The sequence below is a fragment of the Lithobates pipiens genome, unplaced genomic scaffold (genome assembly GCF_037356315.1).
Source record: "Lithobates pipiens isolate NorthernLeopardFrog02 unplaced genomic scaffold, aLitPip1_a1.2 Scaffold_25, whole genome shotgun sequence".
NCBI lineage: Eukaryota > Metazoa > Chordata > Amphibia > Anura > Ranidae > Lithobates > Lithobates pipiens.
Window position 1 is genome coordinate 45,284,724 of NW_027507787.1, and position 20,882 is coordinate 45,305,605.

General features: G+C 40.7%; 1 protein-coding gene across 1 annotated transcript in view; it reads right to left on the bottom strand.

Annotated features, from left to right (window-relative positions):
* Positions 1-236: 236 nt before the first annotated feature.
* OIT3 (oncoprotein induced transcript 3) overlaps positions 237-20,882 on the bottom strand; it is a 60,116-nt gene continuing 39,470 nt past the window's right edge. Inside the window, exons 6-9 of the mRNA XM_077454406.1 lie at positions 12,477-12,637; positions 9,581-9,996; positions 6,506-6,605; positions 237-1,828 (exon numbers count right to left, since the gene is read on the bottom strand). Coding sequence (XP_077310532.1) covers positions 1,655-1,828; positions 6,506-6,605; positions 9,581-9,996; positions 12,477-12,637 — 851 coding nt within the window. The 3' untranslated portion in view covers positions 237-1,654. The remainder of the gene's footprint in view (positions 1,829-6,505; positions 6,606-9,580; positions 9,997-12,476; positions 12,638-20,882) is intronic.

Genomic DNA, 20,882 nt, shown 5'->3' on the forward strand with positions numbered 1-20,882 from the left:
TATTAGTCACAGCACTTACTGAAGCCTCCATATTCTTTTAGTTCCGTTAAGAAAACTGATGATGTAAAGAGTTTGTTGCCTGGCACAGCTCCCCCAACCAATATGTAAGCGTTTTCATGATATACTCTTACAATATTGCACCATGTGCACTAAATCCATCATTTGCTTATGGAAGGCACAAATATGCCAAGAGAGGTATGCACATGTATCTAATATAATCATAAAAAACAACATCATACAAGCAGCTGTATATATGTAATTTACAGATGAACAATGTGGCATAAACATGGCAATAACAGCACAACCACTTGTACTACTCCATAACACAAAATACAGACATGAGCATAACCACAAACAAATGGGCAGGTTAGTATGAGCAGTCACTGAGGACAATTTTAATTGTTACTCACTTTTTTCCATGTTCATTAGCTTTTACTGGGTTGTTGAATAATCCTGGAAAATCAGTTACCATGCATGCAACACATATACACAAATTGTCATTCAAAAGTGAATAATTTAAAGGGTATGGTTGGCAATATTTTAAAGAAACTTTATGTGGGACTCTGCTGCTCATTTGCAGTTTATAATCATGTTGCTGTGCTAAATATTGCCTTTAGGGCCTCAAATCAAAATGTATTTTGGCATGACAGATTTATTACACTTCCTGTCTATATGTGAGATTTCCAGCGATGGCTGCATGTCATTTCTAAGTTTGGTTTTTCTGATGATGACAACAGTGGATAATGCCTGTATTGAAAGACGGTGCCAATGCAGACTCACAAATGGGGGACAGTGACAAATCCTATATATATATATATATATATATATATATATATATATATATATATATATATATATATATATATATATATATATATATATATATATACAGACATGGTATGTTGTGCTTTATTCAATACATATATCAATTCACAATGCCAGCAGCCGAATCATAGGGAAGAAGCCTCCAATTACCTTAATGGAATTGCTCCCTTGCTGGCCTGAATTACACTCCCAAGCAAGGTAGCAGAAAGGGAGTGACCCCACAACAGCAGATACGTGGTCTGTTAGGCAGCCAATAGATCAGTCCGCTGGTTGAATGAAAAAAAAACTGACTTTATTCCCTCATTCACACACATGATGTGGATGGGTGAATCCTCCCTGCGGAGCTATTGTATTCTGACAGCAGAGAGACTTCCCCACCATCAGAATACACTGATCAGCATTGCAGGCCATAGCTGGCGGCAAAAATCTGACAGGGTGGTTTTACCAAAGTCGATCTGTAGAGCGACTTCTGTACAACCTCCCGGCCCATACATGGATCGAAATTCAGCCAGTCCCTGCTGAGCCAGACAAATTTCAACCACAATCAACCATCCTTGATCTTTTAACTATCTTACTGAGGGATCTAAAAGGTCAGATTGAATCTAAAGCTTTCGCTGTGCTGTTGGTGAATTGCAGTCCTTCGTTTCTAAAAAAGAAAATAAGAAATTGCCATAACAAATACATACTGTAACCGAAACACAGTTGGGTAATTAAAGAAAAACAAGACAAAAGGCATTAGTTATAAATAAAATGTTTGATGAGATGTTCAAACAAGAAGAAGCATAATATAGTAGTATGTACAACGCAGTGGATATGGTTGGAAATGAAGTTACTCCTCCATGTCTATTATTATAGGTCCTCCAGTGAGAAGGTGGTTTGACAGGTGACTTGTTTCTTCTTCCATATCTGCTGCTCTGCGCATCCGTCGGCGGCATCCTTGAGCACAACGTGAACGCTCATCTGTAGCTCCACACACTAAAATCTGGCAGTGAAGGAACACCTCCTATATGCAAAGAGATCAGTAGGCAGGGTAAACATTTCTACTTCTACCTTGTGTTTTTCACCTGCATGAGATTTGATCATATAATTTTGGTGTCACTTATTGCCCTGTACACACATTCTATGGTAGAGTATTCACATTCTCGTGTCAGCAGTTTTTGTTTGTGTTCAGAGAGTAAGCATGTGGCATGGCTCTGCACAGGTTAATACATGACCTCTGTCTGTAGTATTAAGGCCTGTACACATGATATGAAAATTGGATGGAAAAAATTTGTAGGACAGGCTGTCTGCCGATTTTCGGATCGTTAGTACGGTGCTTTCGACGGCTGATTTTGCTTTTTCGACAGACAGAAGCTGGATTACTATATATACTACATAATTTATATATTTATATAATTTTTGGTCGGATGTGAACTCAACATCCAATTTTCGCTTCATTAGTGCGGTTGTTCGTACGAAAAAAAATAGTAAGAGCAACACTACGCACACTCAGAAACAAAACAATACATACAAAACTATTCAATGCATTATGTCACTTCTGATGTTGTATTCTGTTGTTAAAGTGACGCAGCGCCGACTCGCAAAAAAAGGGCCCGGTCATTCAGCAGCCAAATCTTCCAGGGCTGAAGTGGTTAAACTTAGAGACATGTTACAACACACACTATTACAATGCAGATGTTTTACACAGACTATTAAATTAGGTTTAAATAATGATGACTGAGCAGCAAGTTATCACATCTCATGGATTAAGAACAACCTTTATTCCTGAAGTAAACAAGTGTTATCTAAAATCAACTAATTGTACTGCGTCCTCTTCATTGATTTCTGATGCGCTGAGGCTTTTTATTGAACAGGCTAAAGAGTAAACACCATGACAAGGAATAATAAACTATTGGGTAAATGGCAAAACATTAATAAAATGGAACTTACTTTGAACAAAATGAAAAATAAAAATTAAAATGAATGCAATTTAATTAAAGTTGAATTTGAGAATAATAAAATATTATTTAAATATGTTTTAATATTCAAAACATGTCTCCATGATTTATTTTGTTCAGAAATCACTTTGAAAAACACCCCCTAGTATTTCTAGCCACAGCAATCTTGAGTAAGGGCAGATGATTCTTTTAGTGTTTACCTCCTGGAATCCATCTGCCCTTAGTTCAGCCTTGCAGGCAGGAAGGCGTGCTTAGCTAAGATAACCACTCCTCCTCTCCTGAAGACTCCTGGGATGTATAACATAATTTTGGCCTAGGCCTGAAAACCAGATAGTAACTGAAGAAATGTGAAAAATAAGTTTAAAACCAGTAAAGGCCTGCCTTTACACACACATGAACTTTAATGGCATCCCCGTCTTATTAGGGTTCAATATTGAGTTTTCCCACCCTTTGCAGCTATAACAGCTTCAACTCTTCTCGCTCATCCATCTCTTTATGGATCTTGCTTTGTGCACTGGTTCACATTCATGTTGGAACAGGAATGGGCCATCCCCAAACTCTTCCCACAGAGTTGGGAGCACGAAATTGTCAAAAATGTCTTGGTATGCTGATGCCTGAAGAGTTCCCTTCACTAGGACTAAGGGGCCAAACCCAACCCCTGAAAAACCACCCCACACCATAATCCCGCCTCCACCAAATTGGACCAGTGCACAACGCAAGATCCATAAAGAAATGGATGAGCGAATTTGGAGTGAAGGAATTTGACTGGCCAGCACAGAGTCCTGACCTCAACCATTGCCCCCTTAGTTACAGTGAAGGGTACTTTTCAGCCGTCTGTCCACAATGTCTTGGGATGCTATTTCATGCTCCCAAATTTGTGAGAACAGTTTGGGGATGGTCCCTTTCTGTTCAAACATTACTGCACACCAAGTGTACAAAGCAAGATCCATAAAGACATGGATGAGCGAGTTTGGGGAAACTTTACTGGCCCGCACAGTCCTGACTTCAACCCGATAGAACACCTTTGGGATGAATTTGAGCAAAGACTGTAAGCCAGTCCTTCTCGTCCAACATCAATGCCTGACCTCACAAATGCGGTTCTGGAAGAATGGTCAAACATTCCCACACTCCTAAAACTTGTGGACAGCCTCCCCAGAAGAGTTGAAGCTGTTATAGTTGCAAAGGACCAACTCAACACTGAATCCTACGGACTAAGACTGGGATGCCATTAAAGTTCATATACTTTTGACAATATGGTGTACTTTCCTATATTTTTACTAATGATATCAGCATAAGGATTAGAGGGTTCAGTTCCTCTTTAAGTAAATAGTAAAAGCAAACAAATGAGCTTAACTTCACCCCCAGGGTCCTGTCAGCCTTATCCACTTGGTGCTTGAAAAAGTCAAGGTTTAATTTTTAATAAATTAACACTGCAGGTTAGGTATGGATTCCAGAATTTACTTTTTGAAGTAAATAGTAAAATACTACTAAAATACTAACGGAAATCAAAGGCAGAACTTTTTTAAAGTTTTGTTTAGAGTGGAGAGTTATTAGAACACTTGTTAGTTTTGTTGCTATTTATGCCCGTTAGTGAGATTCACCCTCTCTATTTGTCCTGTTTATCTCTATCATTGAAAGTAAAAGAAAATCCCACATTTTGGGTTGTCCCAGAAAAGTAATAAAGGTGAAACCTTCCAATGGGGACACTAGTTCTGGTGACCCCAAGTAGTTCCCTTAATTTGCTGGGATTTAGTTGAACTTCCTGTTTGCCTATAGGACAGGAAGTGAAGTGAAATCTCTGCAATGGGACATAAATGGTGGAAAAAAAAATATCTGACAAGGGTTATAACCCTCCCTTACTCTATCCAAAATGAAAAACAATGTTTTGCCTATAGTCCTCATTTAATTAAAGGAAACCTTTCTAGAGGAAAACATTTAGGCTGCCTATGCTGGCTTCTTATTCGCAAAACCTAGTTGCCTGGCTATCATGGTCACTGAATATGCTGTGCAGGTAAGGACCTCTGACGGTTCTAACTTTCCTGATCTGGATACTTGTTCTAGGTCAGTGACTTGCACAGATATCAAATGTTCTTTGATTGGACAAGGTGGAGATCACAAAGTCACCACCCCACTTCTCCACCTTTTACTTTCTCCATCAGTTCATCTCTCACAGTTATAACCTTTGTATTTTCAACACTGGGTGCATGCTTGTGTTGATGTCTATTAACAATTATAAAGTTGCTATTTGGTCATTTTATTTCCTTATGCTGCTCAATTTATAATTGATTTTTTCCTATGTTTTTTAATTACCGTGTATGTAAGCTAATTCATTCATTGTAATCTACTGTGAAATGAGTACAGTGATGACGAGTCATCATTGTCCTTAAGTCCATTTGGACACAGTTATATGAATAGCTTTGTTTATCTTCTAGCATATTCATTCAAGTATAAACAACCCTGTGCATGGAACACACTGGGATGGATGCAGAGCACCAGCAGGCCATGTGTTGGTCACCAGGGAACTAGAGCTTGCTCCAGCATATCTCTATTCTAGATGCTTAGGAACCTATCAATTTACAGCATCCAGCTAATCTGGATATCCCAGAACTTCTAATATCCAACTACCATTGATCTCGCCGGGGCCTATCAGCCTCTAGCATTTGGCTTTCCTGGATCACAGCTTTGATTTCCCTGGATCACTCAGGATCTGACTGATTCCAGCATTTGGCATCCCTGGGTCTCTCAGAACCTGTCAGATTCTAGCATTTCGCTACCCTGGATATCTCAGGACCACAGCTTTTTCACATTTGGCTTCCCTGGATCACTCAAGACCTGTCTGCTTCCAGCATTTGGCTGCCCTGGATCTCTCAGGACCTGTCTGCTTCCAGCATTTGGCTTCCCTAGATCTCAGGGCCTGTCAGCTTCCATCATCTGACTACACCCCTGATCTCTTAGGACCTGTCAGCTTCCAGGCAATTGGCTACCCTGGATCTTTGAAGCCTGAAACTTTCAGCATTTGGTGTAGGTGGATCACTCATGACTTGTCTGTTTCCAGCATTTGGCTTCCCTGGATCTCTCAGAACATGTCAGCTTCTAAAATTTGGTTGTGTTGGAGTCAGGACCCAACAGCTTCTATCATTTGGCTACGCTGTATCACTCAGGACCTGTCTACTTCCAGCATTTATTTTCTCTAGATCCCTCAGAATCTGTCAGCTTCCAGCATTTAGTTTCCCTGGATCTCTCAGGACATGTGAGCTTCTAACATTTGGCTACCCTGGATCTCCTAGGACCTGACAGCTTCCAGCATTTGGGTTTTCTGGATGACTCAGGACCTGTCAGCTTCTAGTATTTAGCTTCCATGGATCACTCAGGACCTTTCAGCTTCCAGCATTTGGCTTTTCTAGATCACGCAGGACCTGTCAGATTCCAGCATTTGGCTTCTCTGGATCACTCAGGACCTGTCAGCTTCCAACATTTGGCTACCCTGTATCACCCAGTACCTGTTTGATTCCAGCATTTGGCTTCTCTGGATCTCTCAGGACATGTCAGATTTTAACATTTGGCTACCCTGTATCACTCAGGACATGTCTACTTCCAGCATTTCTTTTCTCTGGTTCTCTCTGAACCACTTTCACTTTTATGAAAAACCAAGATCCTTTTTATCAAGTTTATATCATCTTGTCATCCGTACTCATAAGGTTGTATCAGACTACAGCCCAGAATAATAACACTTCTGAGGTTACCTTGTTATCCTTCCCCACAAATTTGAACACAGGAACTTGGAAGTGTTTGGCGAGATGATCTTTAGATATGTATTGTTTCACAGCATCATCTGAGACACACCTAGAAAAATAAATAAAAGGAAGAAATTGTGACTGGTGCCACATTCTATTTTATTATTATAAGTTTATCAGGGTGGAATCCAACCACATTTTTTTTAAATATATATTTTTTTCATTTTGCATAGAGTGGGTAAGAATCAGCACACAGTTCTGTGTACCCACTGTAAAGGTTTTCATCTGTTCCTGTCTCAGTGGTGGTGTTCACAAAGAATTCAAATTGGAGCACACAGTGATATCATGATCAGGAGTTAGAACATCTCTCACATTTTTTTTATGTGTAGACCTGTTCCAGCAACAGTAACAAGCAGGACAAAAGAGGAAATCTTTCAAATCTGCACACAGTAATAAAAACCTAAAAGAGGCTTTAACCAGTACAATATCCAAAATAGAAAAAAGTTTTTTCTGAAGCATAAAACTAAGGAATGGAAAAGTGCAGACTGTTACCCAAGACAATCAGATTCCCATTCTAAACTGCCTTAGAAAAATGTAATTGTATTTCTTGCTTTTGGGAGTATCAGCTTTTACGATATGTTTGTTTTTCTTATAATTTCTTTCATATACTGTACCGACATGAAGAGATTATGCTTTTGAAAAAACATTATCTAAAATACGTAGCTAAAAAAGGCCCCGGATGAAATTATGTAATTTTCATCATTGTTTCACAGGAGTAACACAAGATGATGACTTGCTGCAGTCACATAGAATTCAGTGTACGAATTCAGCACAAAAAAGTGGCATTAGACTAATGCCGCATGCACACGTCCGGACTTTCCGGCAGACAAGGTCCGACTATCTTCCCGACTGACTTTCCGAACGAATGGACTTGGCCACACACAATCACACCAAAGTGCGACGGATTTGACCCTGATGACGTACGACCGGACTAGAATAAGGAAGTTCATAGCTAGTAATCAATAGCTGCGCTAGCGTTGGTTATCGTCCGTCGGACTAACATACAGACGAACGGATTTTCCGACCAGAGTTGAGTCCGTCAGAAAGATTTGAAACATGTTCTAAATCTAAAGTCTGTCTGATTTTTTGACAGCAAAGGTCCGATGAAGCCCACACACGGTCGAATTGTCCGATGGATTAGTTCCGTCGGACCTTTGCTGTTGAAAAGCCCAGCTGTGTGTACACGGAATTAGGGTGATCATTTGTTATTATATTTTGCCACTAGAAAACTTGACATGGAAAATTTGGATAAATAGGTAAAATGTAAAACATGGTAAAATATAGCAAAAATGAAAACAATGCCACCTTAAAGCCAAACTCTAGAAATGACTTATCTTATAAACATTTGGCTACATGGTTACATGTAATTATCTATGGGTCACATTCATTTTCTGTAGTAGTCTGTGCTACATACAGTCAGTGCTATCCTATTCCTGGTGCCGCCTGTACACTGAACACATCTCTCGCTCCCATACTTCTGCTTTTCAGCAAACATTTTTTAAAATTTTTTATAAATACAAGGTATTCTCGATTGGTGGAGAGGAGGGGCAGAAAACTTCACAATTGCCACCTTTTACAAATAGAGAACCCTTTGTATTTGCCTCAAGCACACTGGTTGTTTTTAACATGGTTGTTGGGGGTTTCTGGCATTTATTTTTTTCTGCCTTCAAAAGCCCTGCATGTTAGCCTATGCATTCATGAACACATAAGAATTTAGAGGCAGAAAAAAAAAAACCACTGTCAGCGCGTCCAGGAGCAGCAGCGTTTTGACGGGAAAAAACGCTTGACACGTGTAAACACTAGGAGTGTTTAGTGTTTGAGAATTAATTCATTTCCCTGGTCAGAATAAAATATTATCCTTGCAAATTAAATAAACGAATGCCCAAGTGGTTGACACACCTAAACATGTTTACAAGCATCAAGCGTTTTTTTCTGCCAAAATGCTGCTGCCAGGAGGGAAGGAGTCTAGGAGAGTTAGTAAAAAGTCCAGTGTGCATGAGGCCTTACTGAAAAGCAGACGTATGGGAGTGATCATGTAACCAAGCTGATCCAATTTATTTAAAAACATACGTAATCCCTGCAGTTCAGCTTCAAGTTTACTGCACTGAAATTAATATTGTATGTTCCGTTTAGGGTGGAGTCAATTTAAAATGAATTATTTGGAGTACAAGTCGAACAAAACTACTCTATAAATGATCAAGCTGTATCTACAAAATACTTTTCTATTTTCAAAATAAGTGGAGAAACTGCATAAAGCCTCCTTATTAACAGACAAAGCAGTCAGAATTAATTTTCTATGGCAAAACATCATGGGATATTGATTTTATTCTGTGATATCATATAACAACCTATTCTCAGCAAAAAGTTTGTATTTAGTTTTGGATAGAGAGAAGAGTCTGTATTTTTTTTTATTTTTTTTTTAAGGAAAATATCCCCAGTGGGGACACAGACAAAAAACAAACACGAAAAAAATAATTTTGGGTTGGTGTTCAGTTTGAAAAGAATTGTTGACTTTCTTGTTGTATTAAAACATTTAATTTTCCATTAGCAAAGACAGTGTAAGCCCTTGTACACACGGTCGGAGATTCCGACAACCAAATCCGTCGGATCTTGTCCGACGGATCTTGTCCGAAACTGTTGCATACACACGGTCGGACAAAGTTGTCGGAAAATCCGATCTTTCAGAACGTGATAATGTAATTTCGTTCCGATGGGACTACGTTCAGGCTAGTAGTAAATACTTTGATGTAGGAATTTGATCTGAGCATGCGTGGCACTTTGTCCGATCGGAATTTTCTACACATGATCGGAGTATGTCCGATTGGAGCATTTTGTTGGAAAATATTTCTAGCAAGTTGAAAAATTTGGTCTGACGGAAACAGTCCGATGCATACCACACACAGTTGGATTATCCGACAAAACGGTCCGATAGGACACATTCCGACGGATTCTCCAACCGTGTGTACAAGGGCTTAGTGTGACTTTCAACAAGCTATATTATTAGACCATTAGTGTAATACTTACCCATCCTGTATTAGGTAGTATTTTAGGATCTCGTCATTCTTGGAAGTAGGTGTGGCATAGCAACTCTCCACTAAGGTTTCCAAACCATTCACTCGCATAAGGGGCTCAATGCCAAAGTATAGGGAATCTCTGAGCTTTAGTACTGGCTTTGTTTCTTTGTAAGGCTCATCAAAGTCTTTGTCCTTGAAGATCTCCAGGCTGAATGGGAAGGTGCCTCTGCTGCGTCCCATTATCTCCAGTGGTGAGTTCTTCAGATTGGGTACATACCCCTCTGAAATTGTGTATAGTCTGGGGAATTCACATGTTATAGGAATTATGATCTTGCTGGTACGAATAATAATGTCACCATTACTTCCTGGAGTCTGTTTTGGCATTCCAGTCACCAGATTGGTGGCGATAATCTTATCACTTACTACCTGTAAGACACCGAGGTAAGTACAAATACAGTAACAGAAGTAATCTTGATTTTACAAAAAAATAATATTTGGTCCTACATAACTAAATAAATCTTTTTTTGAAAGTTTTACAGATTAGACTGTATGTATTTGTTAACTCACTAATGCTGCGTACACACGATTGGAATTCTTGTCGGAAAAAGCTCTGATGGTTTTCCCGACAGAATTACGTCAAGCTGTCTTGCCTACACACGGTCACACCACATTCCGATAGTTTAGAATGCAGTGACGTACAACACGTATGACGGGACTAGAAAAAGGAAGTTCAATAGCCAGTAGCCAATAGCTTCTGTCTCGTAGTTGAATCTGAGTATGTGTGAGTTTTGGCATGTCGGAATTGCATACACACAATCGGAAATTTCCGTCAGGAAAATTGAGAACAAGCTATCAATTTTTGGCTGGCGGAAACTCGGACAGCTAACTTCCAATGGAGCATACACACAGTCACATTTTCCGATGAAAAGCTCTCATCTGTCTTTTTCTGGCCGTAAGTCCGATTGTGTGTACGCGGCATTAGAATTCATCATTGGGACGTGGGCTAGTTGCAAAAGTTACACAAATTTTGTCATTTGAAAATTAGAGCTGTAATGCCCCGTACACACGAGCGGACTTTTCGACATCCAAACTCCGACGGACTGAGTCCGGCGGACTATCCGATCGTGTGTGGGCTGCAACGGACTTTAGCGAAGCTAAAGTCTGACGGACTTTAGAAATGAAGCATGCTTTAAATTTTCCCGACGGAACTCCGCCGGACCCGGTCCCCTTTGAAAAATCCGCTCGTGTGTGTGCTACTCCGACGGACTAAAACCGACGCTAGGGCAGCTATTGGCTACTGTCTAGGAACTTCCTACGTCGAATCCAGTCGTACGTCATCACGTTCGACTCCGTCGGAGTTTGGTGTGATGGTGTGTGGTCAAGTCCGTTCGGTCGAAAAGTCCGCCGGAACTCCGGCGGAACTCCGGCGGAACTCCTTTGGAGGTCTGTCAGACTTAATTCCTCTCGTGTGTACGGGGCATAACCAAGTTGGAAATTGTTAACGAAGAGGATGTAAACATAAAATAATACTGTGAAAATGATATTAATATATTCAAAACAAATTTTGGAGAAGCAAAGAAAACCATTAGGCTCATTAACACATAGCGCGATGACCTGTGTTTTACTGTACTGGATGAACGCAGGTCACCGCCAAACAGAAAATAATAGTTTTCTATGTGCCCCATCCACTCTGCAACACAGCTCAGAGGCGCAATGCAGAGAGCTGTATTAAAATGCAGATGTGCTGCATTTTATCGCAGTGCACACGAAGGGATCGCATGTCACTTTACAGCAGTGCACCACACCGTGCACGCGAATAAAGTGTCATGTTAGGCACTTCAAATAAAGCTGAATAAAATGGAGCTGTGCGATGTGCTAAAACGGCCATCACACCACCCACCCAATGCCGACACATTGCAGTTGGAATGGAGATCTGCCCACAGACTAAACCACTTTAGTTTAGTGTTATGATTTATAACATTGAGTTAAAAACCCTGTTCACACTGCCTGCACACTAAACTTCCGCGATTTAGTTACTTCTTCCATAATAGGAAGTCAGTAAACCACTGCAGTTAGTAATTTCTTCCATAATAATGGTATTCAGTCAGGGGAAAGTCACACGCTGCAACTGTTATTCCTTCAACAAAGTGAGCAGCTGTGGGCTTTTCTATGAATTTAAGGGAGTTCAGGCAACACATGTGCATTGGATGGGGAATGTGACTGGGAAGACCTTAAGGCTATATTCACACCTATGCATTTTTTGTGCTTTTTGCATTTTGCAGATTTGCAGATTTGCACTACAGTCCATTTAACATGGTTTCCTATGGAACACGTTCTGACGAGAAAATCTGCAAAATGAAAAAAGCGCTAAAAATGCATAGGTGTGAATCCAGCCTAAAAGAGGCTGAATGGCATGGGGCAGGGAGAGCTTTGTATTCTCAGAAAATGAGATTACTGCCTGAGTCTTTTTAGCCTTCAGCTAGCTTTTTGCATAAACTATATGGGAAACTACATTTAAACATAACACAAAGGTTGTGCAGTCTAAAGTTAGCTGTGTCAAGTGCATGTGGTTCCTAGGTATTGAATGGGGGCTCGGTGGTAAGATGGGCAAAGGATAGCCTTTTGAGACAGAGAACAGGTAGGAAGTGCACAGATGAATGGCAGATTTGGTAAACTGAGTAGCATAGCTGTGACTTTGGGAATCTCATATGGTCATCTTTGTTCATAGGGACTGGGAGCCCTGAAAACTGCAACCTGTGTCTTTATTTCCATTTTTTTTACTTTTTCTCACTTTCATACAAATTTCCATCAACCATTGAAAGAAAATTATAAGTGCTGAATCTTTGACTGCAGCTTTCAAAAATATTCTTCACAGTAATAATATAAAGTGACGAACAGTTACATACATTGATGACAGTTCCACAGGTTTTCAGGTTGAAGTTAATATTGACATGGGTGCCATTGGATGTTCCCTTGCAGGAGGAGTTGGTAAGCGACAGCTCAAGACCCCCAACCAGTTCCTTTGGCACAGAGACTTCTATGTTGCTGGGCTTACATATCACTGGAACTGGAATAGAAAGCAGAAAAAAACTTTTAGTAATATTATGGCCAAAGTTAAATTTTTTCTTTTCTGTACATCTCCATTCTATCAGAGCAAGGTATATAGAAGCATTTTTTAGGTTTAGAAATACAATTTGTGATAATGTCTCTCTCTTTCTAGCATCAAAATCCCTGGTGGTTATTAGTGGCAGGATTAAATGTTCTATTGGAGACCGATCTCAGTAACAGGGCAGAACAATCACTGTCTGCTGCAGGTCAATGGTGCAGCTCTAGCTTCACACCAGTTCTTACTATGAATGATAAGTACTTCTTACAATGTCAGTGTGCAGCCAGGGAGAAAAGTTATGTTTCAAACAGGATCCAGAAACTTAATAGCTTGTGGGGAAAAAAATGTCTGGGACTACGCAGAAAACATTTACCAGATGCTAAAATACATATAAAAAATATTTATTCCGAAGGTTGCTGATACACACTGTTACACTTTGAGGACCATTTTGCTAATATCATCTAACAATCTGATGTGTATGGAATAAAAATAAGCACAACTGAAAACCTTAAATTTAAATAATGTTGATTGAATGGATTAGAAATTGTCATCTGCCTCTTCAAGTCACACCTTGCTGCCTGTGGTAAATTTATTGGACATGCACTGAGTATTAGGGAGATCTTCCATTACTTTTTGTTTCTAAGGCACAATATAAAGTGAGAGCAAATCTCTCCACTGGACTGCAATATTGCATGCAAGTGGCATTCATTTTTTTGTTTAAAACATCTGTGATTGCATATTGAACTATAAAAGATACATTTTGTTAACATTAAATTGCAAATTGGCTTTTGTTAAGTTAATCTATGGTAAACAAAATTGAAACATTAATCCTTTTTGTAACTATAGTGTCTATGCACAGCACAAAATTGAAACATTAATCCTTTTTGTAACTATAGTGTCTATGCACAGCACAAAATTGAAACATTAATCCTTTTTTGTGCACAGAACTTTCAACAAAGAATTCACACATGTTCAAGTTATATCCAATTAGAAAATGTTTGACTCTTGGGTAACTGCTATGTAAATCTTGAGTGAAAACTGCATAAGTAGACCCTTAGTGTTAAAAAAAAAAAAATCTTTCTACTTCTCTCATTGACCTACTATGATTTTCTGAAATTCTCAAAAAAAAAAAAAAAAAAAAACTAAAACCCTGCTTCCTTGTTTCATACACCTTTTGCACACTGTTCAAATCCACTAGAAATTTAATTTCAGGCACAGCTGATTGGCTCACTGCTATTTTCAGCAATTCTCTTCCAACAGTGGGACTGGTTATGTGACTATGGCAAGCCAACCACTCAGCACTCAGGAAGTAGGAAGACAGGTAGGATTGTTTTTTAAGTATTTTCATTAGTTATTTAACACTACCTGAACATAGAATCTGCTCTTACTTTGTTACAGATCTCTAATAATCCCTGGATTGCATTTGTGAAACTCTGCGTAAAAAATTACCTTACCTTCAGAAGTCTTCCTAGAGACAATGACATCTATGCCTATATATTTGGTGCGCTGGAATTATATATATTTTTTGTAGAATAGCAAGGGAAACATTTTTATTTATTTATTTTTTTGATTCCCCTTAATTTTTGGAAAATATGCCCCTGACAGTAAACAATTTGTTAGTGTACAGTTTAACTGTTTATTTTTGTGTTATGCAGTTCTTGAACGATAAGATTGTTTATTGTCACTATTAACTTTTGTTATAGCCATAGTGCCACATCTCTCAATAAAACTTAATTATGCAAAAAAATAGCAAGGGAAACTAACTAATAGCATATAGGTGTCCCCATGAGCAATCATATACAGGCACATGTTGAGTAGGGATGAGCCGTTCGGTTCGCACCAGGAAATGCGAACAGGCAAAAAATTCGGATGAACACTCGAACACTGTTAAAGTCTATAAGACTCAAACATGAAAAATCAAAAGTGCTAATTTAAAGGCTTATTTGCAAGTTATTGTCATAAAAAGTGTTTGGGGACCCGGGTCCTGCCCCAGGGGACATGTATCAATGCATTTTTTTTTTTTTTTACAACGGCAGTTTTTTTCGGGAGCAGCGATTTTTTAATGCTTAAAGTGAAACAATAAAAATGAAATACTCCTTTAAATAGCCTGCCTGGGGGGGTGTCTATAGTATGCCTGCAAAGTGGCGCATTTTTCCCGTGTTAAGAACAGTATAACAGCAAAATGACATTTCTAAAGGAAAAATTGTAATTTAAAACTGATCGTGGCTGCAATGAATTGTCGAGTCTCGGCAATATAGATAAAACTAATTTAAAAAAAGAGTATGGGTTCCCCCCAGTCCATTGCCAGGCCCATTGGGTCTGGTATGAATATTAAGGGGAACTTCAAACCAAAATTTCAAGAAAAAATTGTGTGGGGGTCACCCTAAAATCCATACCAGGCCCTTCAGGTCTGGTATGGATTTTAAAGGGAACCCTGCGCCAAAATAAAAAAAATGGCGTAGGGTCCCCCCAAAATCCATACCAGACCCTTATCTGAGCATGCAACCTGGCACATGCCCTCAAGATGGGGAGGGTGGTTTGGGATCTGACCCCAAACCACCTTGTCCCCATGTTGATGGGGACAAGGGCCTCATCCCCACAACCCTTTCCTGGTGGCTGTGGGGGTATGTGTGGGTGGGGGGCTTATCAGAATCTGGCCTCCCCCCATGTGAATTGGTAATGGGGTACATTGTACCCCTACCTTTTCACAAAATGTGTTAAAAATGGTAAAAAAGACAAGAGACAGCTTGGGACAAGTCCTTTATTAAAAAACAAAAAAATAAAAATGTCCCGTGATGTAAATTCATGCTGCCCGACAGACCAAAAAAGAGAAAAAAAAAAAGCAACCATTCCATCTCCGACTGATGCTTCTTCCCTGTGACAGTTCTTATACAGCTGAGGGCGGGGCCACCCAGTGACATCAATCGGTGAACCCGCCCCCCTCTGATGCCATGGGGAAGTATTTTTATTTTTTTATTTTGTAATAAAGCACTTTTTTTTATAATTTAAATTTTATTAAATTTTTACAATTACAAAAATCCACGATCCGTTAGGGTATCAAAGGAAAAAAAATATATTATAAAATGACCACCAAACAGGCCAAAAATACCATGTGGGAGAAAAAACACATGTACACAACAAATATTCTCTTCAGTACACTTCGTGGCCTATTTACCCTACTTGCTTAACATCAATATATTTTCTATCTTCCCCCTCTTCCATTTGTATACCCTAATCCCCCCTCCCATCCTCCCCCTCTGTTTGTTGGCCCGTCCTCCTCTATTTATTCTACAAGTGCTTGAATGCAAGTTTCTGTCTTTTTGAAAGATCTCCAGTTTTTCCATATTGCCCAATATTTTTTTATTTGATTGTTCTCCATTTTAATTAAATATTCCATATTATTAATATGTTCGATTCTCTGCACCCATTCTCTAATGGTGGGTTTTTTAATTTGTGTCCAGTTTACCGGTATCAAGGCTTTTGCCGCATTAAGCAAATAAACTACTAGTGAGTTAATTTTTTTTTTTTCCCTTATTTTTTTCCGTTTGTAAGTTACTACTTATTTCGTCTACTCCATAGAACAGACATTCTAACGGGCTACATGGTATTTTTTCTCCGGTTATTTTTTCAATATAAGCTATAATCTCTTGCCAGTATAACTTTATTCTCTGGACATTCCCACCAAATGTGGAATGCTGTCCCAGGTAGATTACACTCCCTCCAACAGTAGCTGGGTCTAGAAGGATCTATCATTATACACTTATAATTTACCTCTCTAGACGTTACATCTGACACCTGCCTATATATTGACTCCATCATCTGCTTTTCCTCTATTTTGATACCCATATCCATTTCCCATTTTCCTATAGCTGGTATTTTTTCATGTGCCTCCATTTCCGACAAACATTCATACATTTTTGACATACAGTGCTTTACTTTTGTTTTAGAGTTACATAATTTTTCTATTGGTGTTAAATTATTTTCATCTCTTATGGGTTTTGGAATTGAACTAACAAAATGTTGGATCTGTGCATACTCCCATTCCTTAAAATTTTTCCAACCATATTTCTCAAGTATATCTTGTTCTGACCTCACATTACCGCCTAAAGTGATATCTTTTAATTGTGTATTTTCCATTTGTTTACCCAGTGAAGTACCCTTTCCTGGGGTAAAAAAATCTGTGCCCTCTAATGGAATTAGTGGAGAATTATATTCCCATTTATTTCTCCTGTGCAGTGCATCCCATATTTTAAACGTTATTTTCGTGATTTCATGTGCCTTATTTGTGCCTACTTGAAATCTAAATTTTGGGGGGATCCATATAATTTTTTTTAATTGTGTGCCTATTAGAAACGCTTCCATTTTTGCCCATTTCTTTTCCGTGTGCACATTTGCCCATTCCACCATTCTCGCTAGCGTGATTGCACTATAATATCTATATATGTCTGGCAAAGCCATCCCACCCCTTTTTTTTTTCCTGATTAATATATTATAATTTATCCTCGATTTCTTATTTTGCCATATAAATTTTAGGAAAAGTGATTTTATTATTTTAAAGAAACTATTTGGAATATTAATTGGGAGCATTTGAAGTTTATAGGTGATTTTAGGTAATACTACCATTTTCAGCATGTTAATTCTGCCTGTCCAGGATATTGGACCCTTTCTTATCTTTCCTAACACTGTTTTGATTTCGTTTACTAGTGGGATATAATTCGCTAGATATAGCTCCTGTACCGTTTTTGTTATTTTAATACCTAAGTAAGTTTGTTTTTTTTTCCCATGTGAAGGGATATTCTTGTTGTAACGCCATCTCTTCCTTGTTGTCCAGTCCTATGTTCAGTATAACTGTTTTTATCGGATTTATTTTAAAGTTTGAAAGGCCGCCGTATTCTTTTATTTCTTTTATTAAGCTAGGTAGAGATATTCTTGGTTTGGTTATATATAAGAGTATGTCGTCCGCGTAGGCCGCCACTTTATGAACTTCTTCCCCCCAATTAACCCCACTTATATTTACATAATTTTGAATCTTTGCCAGAAATGGTTCCATTGCAATTACGTATAGCAGGGGCGAAAGTGGACAGCCCTGCCTTGTTCTATTTAGCATTTCAAACACGGACGACAAACTCCCATTTACTCGCACTCTGGCTGTTGGTTGTGTGTATAAATTAGTAACCCACTTCAACATTTTTGGGCCTAAACCAATATTCCGAAGAGTTTCTATTATAAAACACCAATCAACTCTATAAAATGCCTTTTCGGCATCGATAGAGATCATTAGCATTGGAGGTTTTTTTTCATACTCTTTACCTATGAGAAGCAGAGTCCTCAGGCTGTTGTCTCTTCCCTCCCTTCCTGGGATGAATCCTACCTGATCCCCATTTATTAATTCCGTCATCAAATTTTTTATTCTTGTTGCCAATACTTTAGCGTATAGCTTTGTGTCTACATTTAGCAGAGCTATTGGTCGATAGCTGGAGCAGATGGATTCATCCTTTCCTGGTTTCGGGATAACTGTAATATTTGCCAATAAGGCCTTTCTCCTCATAGTCTCGTCCTCACCCAGTCTATTCCAAAATTTACAAAGTTCAGGGACTAATTGATGTTTAAATTTCTTATAATACCTGACTGTGAAGCCATCCGGGCCAGGACTTTTCCCATTTGGTGTTTCTTTTATTGCTTTATATATTTCTTCCGGCCTAATTGGCTCCTCTAAACTTCTGACCCTTTCTTCTGATAATTTAGGTAAATCTGCTTCACTTAAGTATTGCTGGATTTTAATTTTCCTTTGCTCCTTTTGTGGCCCTGACTCATTACTTCTTAGTGAATATAAGGTTTTATAATATGTTTTGAAAGCCTCTGCGATCTCTGACGTTTTGAATTTTATTTCTCTGTGTTCATCTTTAATCTTCTCAATATAATTTTCAGCTTTTTTTTCCCGGGCTATTCTTGCTAGATACTTCCCCGTCTTATTCGCCCACATATATCTTTCTTTTGCTACGTTTTTATACTTACTTCTTTGATTTTGCTCTATCAGATCATTTAATTGAGATCATTTTTGAATGATCTCCTTATATATTTTTTTATCTAGATATCTCTTATGTTTTTGTTCTAATTCATAAAGAGCTTTTTTTAAGATGTCATATCTAGCTTCGCTTTCTTTTTTTTTTACTTGTACCTATACTAATTAACTTTCCGCGAATCAGGGCTTTATGCGCTTCCCATAAGGTGGAATTGGAGACCTCCTTGGTGTCGTTTATTTTTAAATATTGTTCTATCTCAATTTTTATAATACTCTTTTATAACTTCCTTGTTTACAATCAGCACCTCGTTCAATCTCCAATTCCCCCTTCTAGGCTCTTTTACCAGCTGCTGTAATAAAGCACTTGTCCCAAGCTCTCTCTTATATTTTTTATCATTTTTGACACTTTTTTTGTGAAATGGTAGGGGTACAATATACCCCATTACCAATTCACATGGGGGGGGGCGGGATTCAATAAGCTCCCAGCCCGCATACCCACACAACCACTGGGCAAGAGCCAGAGGCGTAACTAGAAACCTCAGGGCCCGATGCAAGAAATCAGGAAGGGCCCCCCCCCAAAAGCATGATTTTGATACTATATTTTTTTCCACTGTAGAACAAAGTAAAACATTTCTGTGCAGCCTGTGTCCCGAGTGAAACCTGTGTCACCAGTGCAGTGGTGGTACTGGAGGGGGGTGGTGGTGTTACTGGAGGGGGATGGTGGTCCTGGAGAGGGGTGGTGGTGGTGGTACTGGAGGGGGGTGGTGGTCCTGGAGAGGGGTGGCAGTGGTACTGGAGGTGGTGGCGGTGGTACTGGAGGTGGGTGGTGGTGGTGGTACTGGAGGGGGGCTGGTGGTGGCACTGGAGGTGGGTGGCGGTGGTGGTACTGGAGGGGGATAGTGGTCCTGGAGAGGGGTGGCGGTGGTACTGGAGGGGGATGGTGGTCCTGGAGAGGGGTGGCGGTGGTACTGGAGGTGGGTGGCGGTGGTGGTACTGAAGGGGGGTGGCGGTCCTGGAGAGGGGTGGCGGTGGTACCGGAGGTGGGTGGCGGTACTGGAGGAGGGTGGCGATGGTACTGGAGAGGCATGGTGGTCCTGGAGAGGGGTGGCGGTGGTACTGGAGGTGGGTGGCATGGTGGTGGTACTGGAGAGGGTGTGGCGTGGTACTGGAGGTGGGTGGTGGTGGTACTGGAGGTGGGTGGTGGTGGTGATACTGAAGGGGGGTGGCGGTGATACCGGAGGTGGGTGGCGGTGGTACTGGAGGGTGGGTGGTGGTACTGGAGGAGGGTGGCGATGGTACTGGAGAGGCATGGTGGTCCTGGAGAGGGGTGGCGGTGGTACTGGAGATGGGTGGCATGGTGGTGGTACTGGAGAGGGGGTGGCGGTTGTACTGGAGGTGGGTGGTGGTGGTACTGGAGGTGGGTGGCGGTGGTGGTACTGAAGGGGGGTGGCGGTCCTGGAAAGGGGTGGCAGTGGTAACGGAGGTGGGTGGTGGTGGTACTGGAGGAGGGTGGCGATGGTACTGGAGAGGCATGGTGGTCCTGGAGAGGGGTGGCGGTGGTACTGGAGGGGGGGTGGCAGTGGTCCTGGAGGTGGGTAGTAGTGGTACTGAAGGTGGGGGGCACGGTGGTGGTACTGGAGAGGGGTGGTGGTGGTCCTGGAGGTGGGTGGTGGTGGTACTGGAGGTGGGTGGCGGTGGTGGTACTGAAGGGGGGTGGCGGTCCTGGAAAGGGGTGGCGGTGGTAACGGAGGTGGGTGGCGGTGGTATTGGAGAGGCATGGTGGTCCTGGAGAGGGGTGGCGGTGGTACTGGAGGTGGGTGGCATGGTGGTGGTACTGGAGAGGGGGTGGCGGTGGTACTAGAGGGGGGGTGGCAGTGGTCCTGGAGGTGGGTGGTAGTGGTACTGAAGGTGGGGGGCACGGTGGTGGTACTGGAGAGGGGTGGTGGTGGTCCTGGAGGTGGGTGGCACAGTGGTGGTGGTGGTACTGGAGGAGGGGTGGCGGTGGTACTGGACATCAGGGTTCACAGAGGGCCCCCTTCAGGATCCCCAGATACCCCCCTTACATCAGGGTCCCCAGAGAGCCCCCCTTACTTTAGGGTCCCTAGACAGTCACCCCTCTCTGTACCTTGCTGGACTCCGATGTGCACCTTGGCCCCCAGCAGATCTCTGTAACACCCCCCACCT